The 19,199-nt window shown below is 44.9% G+C and overlaps 1 protein-coding gene across 2 annotated transcripts; it reads right to left on the reverse strand.

Moving 5' to 3' along the window:
* Positions 1-8,771: 8,771 nt before the first annotated feature.
* Positions 8,772-19,191, reverse strand: LGALSL (galectin like). 2 transcript variants are annotated; one of them, XM_074923718.1, is made up of 5 exons: positions 18,988-19,191; positions 18,762-18,826; positions 18,527-18,615; positions 17,831-18,008; positions 8,772-15,128 (listed from the first exon to the last, which is right to left on the reverse strand). In XM_074923718.1, the coding sequence occupies exons 1-5, from the start codon at positions 19,028-19,030 to the stop codon at positions 14,985-14,987; spliced, it is 519 nt and encodes a 172-aa protein (XP_074779819.1). In that variant the 5' UTR covers positions 19,031-19,191; the 3' UTR covers positions 8,772-14,984. The 2 variants fall into 2 exon arrangements, with proteins under 2 accessions (XP_074779819.1, XP_074779727.1); XM_074923626.1 differs by having other exon boundaries at positions 8,773-15,128; positions 18,762-18,833; positions 18,998-19,185.
* Between the last annotated feature and the right edge of the window lie 8 nt (positions 19,192-19,199).

A 19,199-nucleotide genomic window follows, 5' to 3' on the forward strand; every position in this document is an offset into this window, starting at 1 on the left:
TGCAACAAATTGCAGTGATATCTACCTAACACACATATGTAGGCTTTGGACTCATTGGCATTAAAAACATTTTGAAGGTCAGGAATAAATCTGTGTGTGACTACCTGTATGTATTTACACTTTCCTTGCAAAGGACAAAAAGAAAAACAAGTGATGCCTGCTTTTTTTGGTGATTAATACTGTTTGTCTGCATTAAGATTTTTTTTCTCTGAGGCGTTTGTGCATGGTCTTCTACAGCTGATGGGCTGCTCCTGTGTAAAATCCCTTCAGAGGATACTCCAGAAGACTCTGTCCCAGTCCTTTTACATCTCCTTCTTTGACTTCTGTTATCTTTAAATTACATCCTTACTGTTGTCACTCTGTCAGAGCAGGATCACCCTTGCTTAGATCATTGCCCATGAAAGGTTTAGTATAGCCCTAACCTAGTCAGGAATCTGAGGGTTTTCACCTCATTTCCTTGCAGTGTATCAGAATGAATTATCCTGATATGAAGAGTATGAAATAGGTAGAAGGAAAAAAAAAAGATTCAAGCTCTGAATCTCTAAGCTCCGAAGAACTCACCATTCTGAACCCCACTGGCAATAAACAATGCCTGTAAATGCAAAGTCTTGTATCTCTGAAGTCTTCAGGTGTAGCAAAATGGATGAACATATCATTGTCCCCCTGTTTCTGCAGTCCATCAGAGTCTTTAGTCCCAAATCTCTGCTCAGTCTTTAGCTGGACAAAGTAGACAAGGAATCTGAAGTGAGTATGAATACATCAGGACTCCTGAGTTCAGCTAAGACTGCATATAAAAATAATACTGTCTTAGAAAATGAAAAGCCTATGTCCTGCATCTGCTGAGCAAGGGGTTTCATGCCCATGTTTTTTTCCTGCATGCTGGCAGATTTACAAAATGGGGATGCATTCTGACTGTGTCTAAATAAGCAACTGGAGGGCTGTTATCTCTGTGCGGAGCCATGGCCTGTTCCCTTTCTGGTTTCAGGCGCTCTGCCTGCTCCCCCTCCTTTGTAAAGGCTGCAACATTGTGGGAGGGTGAGCACGCTCTCATACATCGTAGTGTTGCTCCTAGCTGAGAGTAAGGGAATGGCCTCAAGTTGCGCCAGGGAAGGTTTAGACTGGATGTCAGGAAGTATTTCTTTACAGAACAGGTTGTTAGACGTTGGAATGGGCTGCCCAGGGCAGTGGTGGAGTCCCCATCCCTGGAGGTGTTTAAGAGTCAGGCTGACCCAGCGCTGAGGGATCTGATGGAGTTGAGAATGGTCAGTGTGGGGTTAATGGTTGCACTGGACGATCTTCGAGTTCTTTTCCAACCTTGATGATTCTGTGATTCTGTGAAATTGTTTCTGTCCCGTTGCACCCAGATGTGGTCACTTAATAATAAATACCTGTTATTTATACCTTTTGGTAAAGCACTCCAAAACACCTGTCATGCTGACTTGGACTTTGTGTAGCCAGTGGTTATTCACCCACCTCTGGCATTTGGTCATTTTGGAGTGATAAAATGTAAGCTATGGACAAAACTGGCAACCCAAACCAGCTCAGATCAAACTTGTTTGCTGCTGTAACCTCCTTGACATCTGTAGAGTACCAGCATTGTTTCCTTTACATTCAAGAGTAGAGAATCACCAAGAAATGAAAGCTGAATACTGAAACATTTAGCAATGCTGTTGCTGTTTGCAAAGAAACCCACCAGCCATGAGGTATTTGGTAGCTTGGGTTCTGAGAAGGTGCTGTTCTGTGTCTTCGTTTATATGTTGGTGCTGACCAGTTCAGAAAGGACAGGGATAAAAAAAATTACCATGTTCAGTCTAAGCAGAATAATAAATCTTTTCAAATACAATTCTGCCTTATTTGATTTTACTTCTCGTGGAAGGGGAGGCACACGGTGTTTTCCTGTTGCCACCTGCTTCTGGCAGGACCTGCTTGTTGCCACCTGCTTCTGGCAGGACCTGCTTGAAAGCGACTGAAAAGTCCCCATAACTTTGGATCTGGCCAATAAGAAACTCTGCTTTCAGCAATATGGAAACTAATTAAAAATAAATAAAGGTCACATGTTTATGGAGCCCTTTCCACATCATTTAGCATTTCTAGTTGATAGAGTGTATTGTGTTTCTTACTCCTATGTGTAGAAGATCACCTGTGGCATGCAGAAGAGGGATGTTGTGCAGGTGCTGCCGTAAGTGCCTCAGCTCCTTCCAGGGCTTTTTATTCAGATCTCTTTCCATGCCTGGCAGGACAGGTGAACCCCTGTGGAAGCAGAATTGCAAGTGTCTTCTTTGTTGTGTGAGTGAGGCATAACCCTCTGCCTTCAGCACTGAAAACATTTGCTGTTCTTCACTTTCTTAGGGTGGTAGTTTCCTTCCTATTAGCAGGTGCTTAAAGAAACATCTGGAGTCGCCTATCTGTGGCCTGTTGTTTCCAGCTCTTTTTTTTTTTTTTTTTTTTAAGCTTCCAACACAGTGTGTGTGTGTGTGTGTAAGTGAGATCAGGCATCCACATTTGTGTGTTTGGTAGAAGGCAAGTGTCCTCAATGTCCCTTTATAAACATTGGAGCTCAGGCCTCTGGAAGACCATTCAGGGTATCAAAATTGTCTCTGTTAAATCATCCTCTGGAGAAGTGTCTCTTTCCACTGCCTATATAGGGAATCCACAGAGACCAGACTGAATTACCACAGCTGAAATTAGATGCTGCAGAAGGTGGCATGAATACCCCTGCAGTTTCAGCTACTACTCACCCAATAAAAGGCTTCCAGTTTTCCCATTAAAGTAGCCACTCAGCTCGCCTAAGCAAAAAAAGCTGTCTTTGTGAAAGATTGTGTATTAAGCATCAGTCTTTATTGCACCAAATAGCTCTTTTAAATCCTCACCCTGGGAAGCTGTTGACGCATGTTCGAGTCACTCTACCACCCTCTCCCAATAAATGCGTGTGTAATTGTATTTGTGTATACTAGTTACTTGTTGCTGTGGAAGTTTTGGCATGGTGATATATATCTACATGCCAACCATCACAGCCTGTGGCTTCATGGCCGTATATGGAAGTTCACCTGTGAAGGTATCTAGAATTTCCCTTTGGATCTGTTTGAGGTCTAAACCAAGCAGCTTAGAAGAGGGCAAGCAGAGCTGCTACGTGCCTGAGATGGGTGGCAGTGTCTGGCTGTGAATATTGTGGCTTCCCACTTGAAACCTGGCTCCCATCACCCTGAATGCTCCGAAGAATGTTTCTGCCATGCCCTCTCCAGAACAAGTTCTCTGTGGAGTGGTGTGCTCTGAGAGGCCGGATCTGGCTACTCCCCTCTAGCACTGCAGGTAGAAAAAGACAGCTTGAACACAAAGGAAGCCACAAGAATGATTTGGAGGCTGGCCAGAGGTGGGTGGGAACAGGCTAAGGAGATGGAGGTCCATTTGGTCTGGTGCTGTGGCTATGGAGAGTCAGTGTCTTAAAATCCCTTGTGGGGAGAGAATGACGTGGAGGGAGTCATCAGCTGCAGTTAACTGGGGGGATTCCCGAGGGCCAGATGTACGAAAGCTTGAAAGCACACATTTCAGCATAATTAGAGGCTTTTATAAAGTGAAGATAAAACTTGATATGCAAAGTCTGTAGACTTGGATTTCATGTTGCACTACACCCCCAGAGTAAGCCTTTCTCTTACATTTACATCAGGATGTTAGGCAATATACCACCACCTGCAATTTACCTTGACTGTGGTGGCTGCTAATTCTTATAGTGTGGATTGAAGAAATGTTTCCAGTCTGTTATTTGGTCGTTAGGTTGAAAAGGTCTGTGTACCTTGAAAAGGTGATAATAAATATGCTGAAAATGTATAGAAAGCTAAATGATACTGAGAAGGTAGTTTAGGGTTGTCTCTTTATTCATCCACCTATTAAAGGATAAAGGGGCATATAATGAGACAGAAGAGTGGTACATTGAAGGCAGACAGGGATTTTCTTTGCACGGATTATATTGCCATTCATGAACAGCCTCAGCACGCATAAACATAACAGGATCCTGAAAAAGGTCAGGCATTTAATAGCCTCCAACACCAATTGCAGTCCCTGTAATATCAGTGATAAATACCTAAAATTCAAGACTACTGAGTTTCAGACCAATTCTACTAAAATAGAATTGAAAGAAAAATCTGTCTGGGGCTGGCTATGCTTTAGCTGTGTGCCCCAGCATCCCTTGTGCTGTCATCTAAAACACATTCCAGTTAGCACAGCCAAAGACTGTGAACTATTTGAACTGTGGTTTTATCAAGTGTAATAGTCACCATGCTCCTGTGGTGGTCTGTGATCATCAGTTTATTTATATTGAAGAGTCTACTGGAAGATATCTGGCATTCTGACACCTACCTGAATGACTGCTGAATACTTCAAGTGTACGTTAGTTATTTCTTCTACAACTGAACCTATAATGTGCTCTACTTAGAGACACTTGGCTTGACTCTTAGTGGAAAGGTTCAGACCTCAGTAGGTCCTGTACAACTCCTGTCTAAACCAGCCCAGTGATGGGACTGTTTACCTGGCTGATATCATTCCCAAAGAGTCTGAAACAGCTTCTTCTGCTTTACGAGACATATAAATGCTTTATACAAGATGTACAAGTTCCCAACAGATGCAGCTGCACATCTGCTCTGGTTACTTCCCAACGGACTTTGCTTACAAGAAACTTGGCCTTACCAGCTGTGTGTCCACATCCGTACAGTTTTGTGCCCAGTAATAAGCCTTGCACTTCTGCAGTCTTGGCAAGATTTAGTGAGCCACGGACCTCTGCACCATGCTCTGTTGGGCAACACAGGTGCCCCAAACACTGCCTGCTGGCAGCTGAGACCCAGGACTGAGCCCTTGAAGGATGCCTGTAGATAGCCATCAGTTGTCTTTACTGGTACAGAGATGTAATTTCATGTGTAATGGCACCAGGTAAAGCAGGAGAGATATGGACAGTCTGATCTATAAATGCATCATCTCTCATCCTGGAAAGTAAGATTCTGCGTTTCACCAGCTTCCCTTTCACGCTGGCCAGTGTGAGCCACACAGCTCTCAGAGGACACTCTTAGAGGTGAAAATGCTGGGCTTGTCAGTTGTTGAACTTCTGAGCTGTTCATTCCTGCCCTTTCCTCCTACCCAAACAGTCAAATGTTTGCTGGCACTGTCCAGGAATTCATCTGTTGGCATTTTAATATGCATATGTACGATCATCCTGTTGCTTCAATTACACTGTGGGAATCTTGTTTTTAAAAATACAACAATCTCTTCTGCTCTCCAGTGCTAGCATGAGATAATGTATCATGTTCCCTAGTTGCCAGTGCCACACAGGATAAAGGTAATCAATACAGCTGGTAATCCATAAAGACAACAATTATAATTACAACTGATTTCCCTTTCACTTAAAAACATCATCTTCTAGCCTGCTTTATCACAGCTTCAGCTGTACAATGCGTTAAAACAATCACGCGCTTCCCTTTGCTAAATAGAATCCTGTTATTTTGCCTGAGAGCATCCTTTGAATAGCTCAAAGAGGTTAGGTTTACTGTGGGAACCTTAAACCAGTTTGTACTCCAGCAGGTGCTCAGTTGCTATCAATCAGTCTACTTCCACCAAAACCAAGGGAGATCTGCCTGCTTGCATCATTCAGGTTGTGACTGCTGTATTTTGTCTAGGGAAACACATGTGCACATCATCTTTCGAATTCAAAGTGCAGCAAACAGCTCCCTGCTAAGAAACCTGATCTTCCATGTTCCAGCTTCTCTTCTGCATTATTTAAATTGCGATTAAAAGCACTGTGAGTCAGTGGAGGCTGCAAAAATTGACAGAATGCCATTCAATTTTTACTATTTTTTAAAAAAATCATATTTTTGAAGGATTCTACATTACAAACAGCCCCTCTGAACCCAGAGGAGCTACTCAGTGTATAGCATTACTCAACCTTACTGTGTCTTCTGGCCCAAAACAACATGTCTGCCTGGTGAGCCAAGGATGGGGCTCGGGAGCTTGAACTGTATTGTATTGTAGCCAAAATCCACAGTGATGAGCATTAAGTGTGTGCAAATCATTATATTCCAAATTACAGCACTGACTGCTGAGAAACTGTTGTTACATCTCTGTTCTTCCCTCTCCCTGCCTGTAGAATAACAGCAGTAATACTAGAAATGGCAAGGAGCATTCATGAATTAACATGAACCGTAAAGTTTGTCAACGCTTCAAAGTTCTTCAGTGAGCGGCACTACATAAAGCACACCTTGGTCAGTCTCTGTTGAGACACACAAAGGTCTGAAACCACAGAATTCCTCTGCCTGTGGGGTTTCCAGCAATGGTTCTCTCTCATGGTGGGGACTGGCCACCCCTGAGAAAATGCAGTGGACACAGAGGGGAATGGATGTGGAAGCTGTGCTCTGCACCCACGCAATGATCCAGAGCTGCTCCCAGATTTGCCCCTCAGTGTCTGTTTTGTAACCCCTGTTGCTCATTAGATCTTTCTTCCCAAAGTGAGGTGTGAAAGGCACCCCACTATCCTAGTTGTGGCCTTTGTACTTTTAATATATTTTGTTTCCCCCTGGAGATTGTAGTGAATCTGTTGTTTTTCCATTAATATTTCTTCTACCTAGAGCCATATTCTGTCCTTAGTTCTGGTCTGGATCTCTTCTAGACAGTGATGATATTTCCCATTGAACAGAAAATAGAGAGCAGCCAGGAAAGAATCCTCTTTGCTTCTTGGAGCACGCAGCACTGGAGCTGCTACTGTAGCTTGTCATACATTACAATTCTGTCAGCACTGTTTTTTCTCCCATCACAAGGGTTTTTGGAGCCGGGTGAAGACAGAGCCACTGAGCACTCTCAGAAACCTCCAGCATCTCCAGCAGCACTGGGCTGCTCCATGGAACGGAGTTCTGCCTCTCTGCTTGATGGAAGCAACACCTGCCCACGGCCTCTGGGCACCAAGGGAGCATGGCTCTTTTCTGTTAATATCCAGTTGCCTAGTACTGAAATCCTCCTCTTTGCTGCTGAGATTTACTGTTCAGCTTCAGTGAGGTTTTTCTAACTAACCAGGCTTTTGTTCCTACCTTTCAGAGTCGCAAGGAAGCCCTGTTCTGCAAACCAGGAGCCAGCAAGCTCTGTTTTGCTGTTGCTTCTGACTGCTGAGGGAGACTTGGAGGTCTGGGAAGAGAGCTGCTGAAAGACACCTCCTTCTCAGGGTATTTCACAGAATGACACCCTTCCTGGCATCACATCCCTGGTCTAGCAAGGCACCAGTGTGGAAACCGAAGCCTCAAAACCTAAACAGGATGAGAAATGTCTAACTTTTGGAGAATGCTGGAGCTGACATGATGTTTCAGAGCCAGCCTCTATTCTTAGAAGAGTGATGAAAGTCATAATTTAAAAATAAGATCCAGTGCAGTGCTAGCAAAGAGTCATGTTCGTGGTATTCCTGTGAGTAAATCCCTCAACGTGAATTGGCATGACTTCAAGCTCAGAACAAAATAAGGCCCAGCTGTGGGGCATCTGTACCACCGATCTGAATGGGAGAGAAGTACACACGGCTCTTGCCACATCAGGTGCTCTCAATGGAGTGGGTGACCCCTTTCCTTTGTTCCCCCCAAAACTCGTGCCTGTAGTTCACTCAGTATTACAGGTCAAGTGAGAGCTTTGCAAGGGCCTCTATAGGAGTTAGCCAATGCAAGTGGTGAAATTTGATGTATATATGCCCCCTTTTGAAAATCCCCCCGGGCATGTAGACAGCTGCTGCTGTTCTGCTGTCTGGTGGGGACTAAGTGCTGCCTTTATACCATTTCTGGTTTGCATCTGGGTTACTTAATGCTGTGTTTTAACTTGGAACCTCTAGATGTCTTAACTTTTAGGGTCATGTATAGTAAACATGGCCAGTTTCAGGCTGGCTTTGAGCAGACATGGCCACAGATCCATGCTCACGGGTTAGAGCTAGGATGAACAGTGTGGGGAGTATCTGGTTCACAGTCATTTTATCAGGAGAAAAAACACAGAACTAGTTGTATTCAAATCCTGTTTATCTGCTGCTTCAGTGCTGTGTGGATTTTGAGGTTTCCGAGGGAAACCTCACTTACTTTTTACAGCCACAACTGGATGTAGGGCATAATCCTTTCCTGTTTGGGTCATGCAGAATTTTTCCAATACCTTTAACTGAAAGAAGCCAAGACCTTAAAGTTTCCTCTTGCATTTACTCAGGTCAACAGGAACTTTAGTTAGGATCATGCCAATGAGTGAAACACTGGATTTCATAATAACAGGTCTCTGGAGCTGATCTGGTGGTTTTACTCACCATGTAACCCCCACCCATGAATCCAGTCCCACCAGAGTGAACTGAAGCGCGTGTGTGAGTTGTGCTGCTGACAGGTTGTTTTACCCTATAAAAAAGTGATCAGCCGTCTGTGTCTCGTGGCCTGGCTGCAAGGTCCTGTCTGTTAACTCCCGAGGCTTATACTGCCCAGTGATGTCAGTGGGAGTCTTGCATGAGTAAGCAAGCTATTCTTTCCTCTAATGAAGTTATTGGATTGTTCTGTATAGTGCATTTAAACTGTAAAGGGGTTTTACATAAGCTGCTACCAAAGCTGCACATCTCATTCTAAAGTTTCACACTACAGTTTTACGAGGTAAGGAGTTAGCTACAAAATCAGTCAGAAGATAAAAGAAGCCAGAAGTCAAGAGGGTGTGTAATGAGCATTAATAATTCAGATAAAAACCAGAACAACCCAGTGAAGATTTCACGTTTTATTGTTATTAAAAGTTCATGATGAAATTGGCATAACACATAAAAATAGATCTGTGGTGAATTATACATATTACTATTATTGCCCAGTCATTTTGTGCACACCCTCGCTTTTTAAAATCAGAAGGTAATGAATATAAGACATTTAAACAGCTAACCGCAAAACCAGTTAACTGCAGCAGAGAGGCTGTGCTTTCTGTCAACTCTCTCAAATGGATAATGCAGACAGAAATAGTCCTCTATTCATACTTAAAAATAAACTCACTTTTAGAGTATGCCCCAGCTGAAAATAACTGGAGAGGGAGAGCTAGAAATACCCTTTTTCTTATGGACCTGTTTCCATGAAAGTCAAAGAGATTTTTGCCATGGATTTTAAAAGCAGCAGGAAATAGTTACTTGTTGACAGGCAGATGGAGAGGCCTAGCAACAGAAGCTAGGGAGGACCTATGGCAAAATACAAGTTTATTATTTTGATCTTGCACATGCTGCTGAATCTCCTTGTTGTAGTAATTGTGTATGTTCATAACAGCAGTGATTGCTGGGAGGAGCTGGGAGGGTGTATCAAAGCCAGATAAAGCGTCTGCAGCTCATTTTTTTCTCCCCGTTTGGGTTGGCTTTGGTTCTAAGCCCACACACCATTCATTGCAAAGTGACTTTTACCTTTACGCTTTTGGATCCACATAAGAAAATCAGAACAATACTCATGGTCACTAACTGTTCCTAGACATGTGTAGCTTTTCTTACTAACTTCTGTGCTTATCACAACATTTAGGGCTGCCCTCAGCCTGACTCTTGTTCTTCAAACTGTCATATCAATTCCAGGGGTGCTGCAAGGTTGCTTAGAGCCACCACTAACTGACTCAGCAGACTTGTACTTCTGCAGTCTCCTGCATGGAAAGGTCTCTGTAAACAGCCTCAGTGCAGAAAGCAGTGCTGTAGATGTTTTGCCCGTTATTAGGCCTAGCATAAAGGACACAGCCAGCATAAAGATGAACCAATAACCAAATTGTATTTGATACAAAAGGGCCAGTACATGGGTGAGCGCTGGGGGTACAAAACAAGTCAGTCAGATTATACATAATCGACATCAATCCCACTGACCCAAACAACGACACCGCACGACCAACAATGGGTGGAATAAATGGTGAAATGCAGTCTCCCATAGAAGGGACAGGAGACAACCGAGCCAACAAGCCAAATACATAAGACCAAGGAAGCCACACACTGAATCTCTACACAGCCCACATTTACAAAAGCCAGAGCTGACTGGAGCCCAGTTCCAGGGAGGGAGGAGGTCCTTCCCCAACAGGAAACTCTGCACAGTGCATCCACCTCACAGACAGACACTGCCCCTGCCTGCAAGTGGTCCCAGCTCTTACCCCTAAGTGTGACACCTGACCTTGGTTTACTTAATGCAGACACCTGGGGCTCCTTTACCTCATGGCTCTCCCTGCCAGGCCGGCTGCACCCTGGAGGGAAGCCTAAAGGCAAACTCACCCCCGCTTTGTGAAGGGCTGTGGGAATCACCCATATGTCAACTTAATTTGGGGCTTGGGGTTGAAACCCCAGCATTTCAGTAGATTTCTGTGGGGAGACCACTCGTGGGTGGAAGGTAAGAAGAGCCTCACATCTGCTGTATCTGATGTCTGTGAGGAAAAAAACACCCTAGTGGCATGGCTATTCCTAAGTTTTCCTCTTATTTATTTGGGAGCTTCTTTTAAAGAAGGCGAGTAGGAACATGAACCCATTCACACCTTCCAAACTTCTAAGCTACGCTGTTTTTTTGCCGTGTGTCCTGGTACAAAGTTGCGGAAGGTGGCAGCTAACAATGTGGCAAGTGTTCATCTCTGGGAAACTGTCGCACAGCTCCACAGCCCGTGCTCTTGGCTGGCTCTGAAATGTCCACTACCTCCCTCTGACCTCATGCTCTGTTAGAACTACAGCACATCATGCTACCCAAACCTACTACCAAGCTTGAGAGCACTGTGGCTACTCTGTTCTTGTTTCCTCCACAGTGGATAGTTTTAAATCCTGGAAGATAAAAATCTCAGTGCTGCTCCCTTCCATTAAAATTTCAGGACTTCAGTCTCAGCCTCACAGCAGGAGAGTGACAAGGGTGGAAAGCTGGCACAGCAAAATGGTGAATCAGGCTCTGCCTTTGGTTTTCAGGCTGTTTACTCAAAACAGCCCTTGAGAAAGATGCTATGCCTCAAGCAGATGTCACATTCAACCGGTTTAGCAATATTACGCCTATTTCTTCTCAAGTTAGTCAAGGAGGGGAGGGAGAATATAATAAATGTTAGTGCAAGTTCACATAGACAACATGAATATTTAGTACAAAATGTTCTTTCAAGGTGGGGCAAACATTTCTAATTGTGACACAAAAAGAAGGTATTTTGTAACATTTTTAACAACTTGGCTGTGAAAAACCGTTTATGTGAAATATGTTTAGACACAGACTACCTCACATGATACTGAAGTATTTCAAGGCTCTTTCTGAGTAGGCAATAACCTCATTTAAAAAAAAAAAATCAGCTTTATCACAGCCTATTCCAAATATAACTAAATAATTTGGTTGTGGTTTTTTGGTTGTTTTTTCTTTTTTCTCTTTGGAAAAATAAAGCTATGCTAACTTGAGTGATTCCACTCCACATGGGTTTTACCCATCCAAGGCTTCTTTAATTTCAGAATTAATTTCCTCCTTCAGAGGAAACCGTAGAAATATTCAGCTAATAAATTCTAGCATAAGATTTCAAAAGTTGGTTCACACACTCACTCAGTCCTGATGAACTGCGGCTTCCAAGAAGCTCACAGACTACTTGTCCCTACTGAAAAACATTTTGAAAACCTGGCCCAATTTAGAAACAGTCATTTCGGGTCTAGTAGGACTTATATCCAAAATGAAGATGTGAATAATCCCTAAATTGTGGAGACCAAAAAATTCAGATATAAATTATGCAGCATGGTCTCCCATCTTAAACATTTGGATTTGGCTAAAAGTTCAGCTGGACAGAAACATTTAAGGCCTCAGTTTTCTCTGACTTACACTGCGCATGGAAGTGTTCAGTAGTTGCTTCTGAACACAATCAGCCAACATAAGCCAAGCACATGTGGAACAGCCCTTCGTTACATAGACATCATCCTTCTTTTGCCTGCCATAGCCTGGAACTGCCCAAGAGCAAAAGAAAAGTAAAAAGGCTTCCAACCTAGAGTTAGGCAAAGAGACGTGGAAGACTAAACTGTGCCTTTCTGCCCTTTCCTGAGCTCTCAGCCAAACCACAACCTATCGGAAGTGGGTTCACAGCCCTCCTTGCCTCGAAGCCTAGCTCAGAAACCACAACAGGGCAGAATCAGGTGGTGGGCACCGTGGTTGTTGGAGTTATGCAAAGGCAAAACCAGAATCAGGTTTAAAAAAGCATTTTCCCGAGATGGGTAAACTACTGGAGCAGAAACAAATGGGAGTGCGCAGCACAGCAGGCGGGAACGGAGGCGAGGCAGTATCCCTGAGCCCCTGCTCCTGACAGAGATGCTGCCGACACGGTGGTGCATTGGGTTCATCTTGATATCCCTGCTGCAGGCATTGTGTGTGCCCAGTCCATGCAGGACAGCAAAAGTCTGCGGGTTGTGCTAACCTACCAGGAATCCCAAGTGGCTGAAAATTCAAGTCAGCCAAATTGCTTTTTCTGGGCTAAAATAAAGGCAAGGAGAGTAAATCTCTACTGGTGTACTGTCAGGGAGATCCCTTTTGGTTTTGTGCTATTGTAGGGTCATGGTGCTACTCTCCCCAGCCTCCTACTCTGGCCCGCCAGACTAGCAGGACAGCCTCAGGCAATGGTACTGCATCAGCAAACCTGGCTTTAGTATCTAGTTGGAGAAAGCGCTCGGCAGGGCGGGTGCTTAAAACATCTCTCCAAACAGAATTTATCTGCCTGCTTCTGCTTTGGAACCATAGAGCATTTCCAAGCTGGAGAAAAATCCAAACACCTCATTGTAGAAGCACCTTTCCCTTGGATTTTTATTATTATCATCATCATTTTTAAGAATGTATTTTGTACCGAAACACTGTCAGCATTCTTTGTACAATGGAAAATGACACAGTCATCATGTAAAAGAGTAAAAACAGAGCAAAACAGGGACATTTCATATCAAGATTCAATCTGGAGTACAAACAGAATCTGATGTACAACTTAAAAGCCACACACCAGACAAAAAGATCATCTGGAAAGTAACAGGTTCTCTCAGTTTGGAAAAAGGAGAAAAAGTCAAGGAATGTTAAGGCTAAAAATTCCATTTAACTTTTACTTTATAGGTGGCAGCCTGATTCTTAACTCGTCTGCAGAAACAGCAGCAACACTCCCCGGGCTTTACAAAGAGATTTACACTTGCATGAAATAAGAATCAGGCTTCTGTGCTCGGAGGACTCTGATTGACCTCAACAGGCTTTGGACTAGAGCCACAGCTGGAATTTCAGCTTGCAGTCTAAGGCTTCTTAACTGCAGGCCAAATTAGCACAAAATGAGGCTTTGCAACTGGCATTCTACCCTTAACTTTGGATATTCCAGTTCTGGTTGCTTTAAACCACAGCTTTATTGCAGGTTTGACGGTTCTGTTTGTGAGACTATTCTCTTTCTCTTTTTTTTTTTTAAAAATACTGTGCTACAAAGGATGTTTTTGTATTCTGTGTCTTAGAAAGTCCCTATATTACGTTTTCCAAATTGCCTAAATATATGTTTCTATCATAATTATAACTACTCAGAAAGACCTGCTACAGTCTGTTGTGAGCAGCCAAGGAAAAAAGTGTATTTAGTCCTAAAGAAGTCAAGAAAAGTGGCTGTGTTCATTTATAGTGTAGCGCAATGACTGTGTTTATACAGCTATACCTACTATTTAAAAAGCTACTTGAAGTTATTATTCATGTGCAGTATCTGATTTTCAAACATTAATAACTTGGCTGTCTAGACAAGTTTTAATTGTCATATCAAAGGCCGAATATGTTCTCAAGTGCAAAAAAATCTCCCATCTCCCCTGGAAAGATGCTGGTTCTCCTTCAGAACCAAGAGACTGCCAAATTTAACTTTTTCTCAGGTTATAAAAGCACAGTAAACCTACAAATTTGCTGTTTAAGTTTTTAAAATGGAATGACTTTAACTCAAACCCATCCTGTGCAGCAAAGTTAGTAAGCCCTGAAAAACAGTTTCTAGTGAATATGCAGAGTTTCCCCACCCCCACCAACTACCATGCCCACATTTTCCCAGGGCCTAGAGGGCTCCATTAAAATGTAACTAAATGTTCAATAGGAAACATGATTTTTTGAGAATGGTATGTAAAGTTTACCCAAAGAACCTAAGACATTTTGTACATTCAAAATGTTTACACTTTGCTGTTCTTAGCCATCAGTAAGATTGTTCATTTTTACTAATAATACATACAAGGAGTATAAATAAATAAACTACAGATAAGCTTTAAAAATTGTATTAACAATACATTGTGCAAAAACTCATAACGTTCTACATTCTATGCAAATACCCTGACTAAAATATACAGGCTGTGTCCTCACACCCTCATTCAGTTTTTGCACAGTCCTTGGGCCAAATCAGTGGCTGGGAGCAATCAGCAAAATCCCGTTGCAAGCCGTGGAAGTAATGCTGATTTACCCCAGCAGAAAAGCCAGCCCCTAGGCATGTGCAAAAAATCCCATAGAAATCAGTGGGAATTGTGCTTGACTAAGGACTAGACAATTTGATTGTACCCCGTTAAAGTGAGTGGGAGTTTTGCCGTTGATTTCCATGGAACCAGGCTCAGGCCCTGGGTAAGGACGTCAGCACATGGCCCTATGTTGTGCTACACTACTCCACTTCAGTGCAGAAACAATATTTGCAAAAGAAAAACTTTTTCTGTTGTTGTTGTCACTGCTGTTCAGTAACCGGTTTTAGCGCTGTATTTCATAAATTGCCTTTCTGTGAGATTTGAAACAAGACTGCAAGTCTTTCTGAATCCATTCCAATTTGATTATCCAGCACAGGTGGGCTATTTTGATCCAAGAAAAATGGCTCAATGTCTATTAACCAACAATGTTCTTCAGTAGGATAAAGAACAGCCCGGTTCATCGGCACAGGATTGAAGAACTGCATGCGGAAAAGGAACAGGGCAGCCCTCCTACCATAGCTGTGTCCAGAGCTGGCTGTCACTTCTCCAAACGGATGATGGCACCTGAGCCGGTTTGGAATCTGCAGTCCCAACAAGCTCAGCCAAGTTTTGTAAGCTGAAGATCTCCATTTATCTTTATCGTGTCAATTGCTGACAGTGTTTCAATACGGTGGTAAAAATCAAAGAGCTGATGTCCGTCCACAAATACTCTAAAACGGGGATGCTCGCAAAGTATCTCAACCTGTAAAAAATAAAACGATGAAGCATGTTGTTCACAGTGTAACCGGGAAGTTATTTCATAGAATACAAAAAGCACTCCATTAGCCTTTCAGTAGTGTTGGTGTGGTTAACAAGTTTTACTACTTCTGTGCCATGTAGCAGCCTGAGCTGAGGCCAGTTTGCCCACGAGACCAGTGCCACTATGATGGATCTTCTCTGGCTTCGAAGGGACACTAATCCAATCTCACACTGCTGTGGTAGGAAGGACTTTGGAACCCAGTCCCACTGGTATCAGGAGGGTTTTGCCTCTTGGAATAATGCCAGAAACAGGCTCAAACTGCTCATTACAGGGGGAAAAAATTCTATCTCCAACCCAAATCTTGTATTCCTTGCTACAGAATTTTTTTTGTTGCAGAATGAGGGGGCAGTTCCCTCTGCAATGCTTTCCATGCTTCCGTTAATTTACTGGAAGGGAGCGAACACGAGAGGAGGGATAGGTTTGCCCTCCCCTCCCACACGTACTCACAGAGCTGCTGCAAAACTAAAAAGCCTTCACTATTGTGGCTGCAGACAGCCCAGGACTCCTTGTTGGACCAGACTCCATACTGGGGCTGCAGGGAGGGTAACGTGGTGCAGGATGGCTTGAATTCTGCTAGACAGTTCGCACAAGGCACAAACAGGATCAGGGAGGGACACAGCTCATCCCTCCTCCTCCAAGCCCTGCAGAAATGCTCTGGAAAAGCAACAAAGCCTGGACCTGAACAAGCCTGGACAGGTTGGGAGATTCCTGATGTTAGGGATGGCTTGAGAGGGTGCCCTGTAGTCAAGCTCTGCTGGAGCTGCCCCGGCAAGAAGCAGGGATATGAGGGCACAGAACATGTGCTTCTCATACAGGCCCTCGGAGACTCCAGGTCTGGGCAGGCTAAGAAGAAAATCTGCAGGGAAGCCACATGTAAATCCTGGGTCACTTCAAGAGGCTGGTAGTCTGGAGTGAAGTGCTGCTTCCAGGCACTTGACTCTGCTGCTATTACAGCATATAAAAATGGGAACGGGGCCAGTGACAAACTGACTAAACCAAAACCCAACTGACTTGGGGCATGTTGTGCTGGGAGAAGTGGCAGCTGACGGTCCAGGAGAGCTGAAGCTCCTGGGGACCTGGTAGTGCACCACGTAGCAGGGAAGCGCCCGTGCTGCCACGTAGCTCCTGTGTCGCTGCAGCAGGTGCATCCAGCCTTAGGCCTTGTTATGTAAAAGATATGGTTAGCCTCAACGCTGCTTACAATCCCTTTTTTTCAGATCACTCTGGGCCACACCAGAACGATAATTGGACTGGATCATAAGTAATTGGCAAGAACACTTAACAGTTGAATTTATTCACCGAGAGGGTGACCATCAAAGGTACAAAGTCAATTGGGAGCCTAAATTCCATTTGTGCATTTGGGAAAAAAGGAGGGGGAAAAAAAAAAAAAAACACAAACAAAAACCCTGCCTTTCTACAGTATCTTGTGCCAAACGTGCAATATTGCTGTCCTCTAACATTAATTGTCACTAGTGGGACACCCACAGAACATGCTCTGGTTAATTTGTCTGGCTTGTCTGAGGGCCCAGCCACCACCCACTGCGGCAGGTAGCATAACCCTCTCAGCCAGATCAGCACCAAGCCTCCAAGCCTTTTCAAGTGCACTTCCCACACGCCCCAAAGGGTGTTGCCAGTTCCGATGGGAGAGTTCGTAGAAGCAAGTAGAGCGCAACCAATTTGTGAGAAACTCAGTCATAAACACCCTCTCAAAGCCCGAGCATCTGGGGAGACAGTGAGCTTTTGGGGTTGGGGGAGATTATCTTGGGGGCAAGAAGGATTAAGAGAGTTTGGCAGCTGGTCAGAGCATTGGCATTTAGCAGAGGGGCCAGCAAGGTTTCGTAAGAGGGGCGGGGAGGAGGAGGGTTTTTCTGGGTCAGCCTCATGGAGAAGGCATGCAGCCTTTTTTCCTCAACGTTGTGAAGCCGCTGAGAGAAGCGGTCCTCTGCAGCTGCATACTTTGTTAGTCCTGATTTGCAAAGACATCTTCACATAACCATAAACACTACAGATGGGAATCTGCTTCTAGGTCAACCCAGTCCACCCCTTGCACTAGAGCATTTCCACGTACACCATTTTCAAGCGACTACAGCCTTAAATTTGACAGGCAATTTAATCCCAGGGTTCAGAAAAGAATACCACTATTGCTTAACTGTTTAATCTGCTAACACGAAGGGCTACGGTCAACCTCAGCGTAACGTCCCTGGAGACAAAGGATGAACAAGATCCTTATTAGCTGCACTAAATTGCAAACACTGTGTCCATTAAAAAAACCATCAAAACATATGGCAGTCCCAGAGTATTTACATTCTCCAGTAATAACTTGTAATGCACTAATAACACAGAAGTACTTTTTAATTTATAGCTATAAAACTAAGCTCAGGAAGTGCGCTTCATCACACGGTATTACAACCTCCGACCTGTCATAGCACCCTGGTGAGGCATTCACAGCCCCGTCTGAACTGCCTGCAGCTGCACATAGCAGCAGGATCTCCACGCAACTTCTGATCAATGGAAACAATCCAGCAACCTGTGTCTCAACAAGAGAAGCACGGGCTACGCTGTGATTTCATGAGAGGCAAGTCAGGTGCTGCTGTGACACTGATCATATTATACATGGTGCATGCCACTGTCATCCTGGTACTCACCCGAAAAGGCTGGTCCGGTATAAATGGAAAATAAGGAATAGATGATTGCTCTTCCCCCCATTCTCCGGCTACACAAGAGTTTCTGACAAACTGTCTGTCTGTAAACACAGCTTTCAGTTCAATAGCTACATCCGCAGGAGGATCTTCTGACTCCCCACAAGTCAGACTGATGCCAAAGCTGTAACACAAACAGAACGGCTCTCATTCAGCCAGAAACAAGCAAATAAGCCCCAAATGCCGCCGGTCTCATTTGTCAGCTTATTAAAGCCATCGACGGTATAGCAGCATGGGGGGGGGGGGGGGGGGGGGGGTGTGACAGCTCAGCTCGTTCAGGGAATGCTCTGAAAGCTCGTCAGGGACAAGAACACGGTTATAGCATATATATATATATATATATATGTGTGTGTGCATGTGCGCTGTGCGTGTATGTGTATATATATGTATAGATATATGCTCTATATGCTCCTTCACTTCCAAGTGAAAGGTTGGGAAACAGGATCCCTTAAAGAAATGCCCCCTCTATGGGTCAAAGGAGAAATTAACACGCTATATTTAAAACGATAAAAATAATCCCTCTCCAGAAAGGACGGATCCGTGTGTACGTACGTATGTGTGTGTGTGTGTGTGTGGCCTCCCCCCCTCGCCCCCTCCCCGGGCCCAGCGCCCCAGGAGCGGGCAGCCCTGCCCGGGTGTTACCTCTCGGGGTTGAGGTCCACTATGCCCATAACTAAGATCTTCTTTCCCGGCCTCATTCCTCCTTTGATGTGCCCACAGAAGGGGACGATCTGGAAAGGACAGGGGGGAGGGTGGCAAGGGTCAACTCGGCATCAGCGGCGGCCGCCGTTCTGCAGCCGACGGGCGCGGGGGGGTAAAGGGGTTTTAAAAAAAACTAACACCCCCCCCCCCCCCCAACCAAATAAAGGTGATTTACCAGGCGAGGGAAGTACACATCTGCTTGCACCGGGGATCCCAGGGAGTTGTTTAAATGCCCGTCCTCTATTTTCTGCAGGTAAAAAGGAGAGCGCTGAGGCAGAGGCAGGCGGAGCCCCTCCCGGCCCCCTCCGCTCTGCAGGTGCCCGCCGTAAGGGGGGCCCTGCCGTGCCCGCCCCCAGCCCCATCCCAGTCCCCGTCCCGGAGCCCCGGGGAGGGGGCAAAGCGGCAACTCACCAGCGCGTCCCGCTCGGCCACGGTCCCCGCCATCTTGTGGAAGCGGCGGCGGCCCTGGGGACGGGGCGGAGGGGACCGGCGGGGGCGGGGGAGAGGGAGGGAGGGAGGGAGGAAGAGGGGGGGCTCTGTGGCAGCCCCGGCGGCCGAGGGGCAGTGGCGGAGCCGGAGCGGGAGCGAAGCCGGTGCAGAAGTAGGAAGGCGA

This window comes from Athene noctua, chromosome 1, assembly GCF_965140245.1.
Source record: "Athene noctua chromosome 1, bAthNoc1.hap1.1, whole genome shotgun sequence".
NCBI classification, from domain to species: domain Eukaryota; kingdom Metazoa; phylum Chordata; class Aves; order Strigiformes; family Strigidae; genus Athene; species Athene noctua.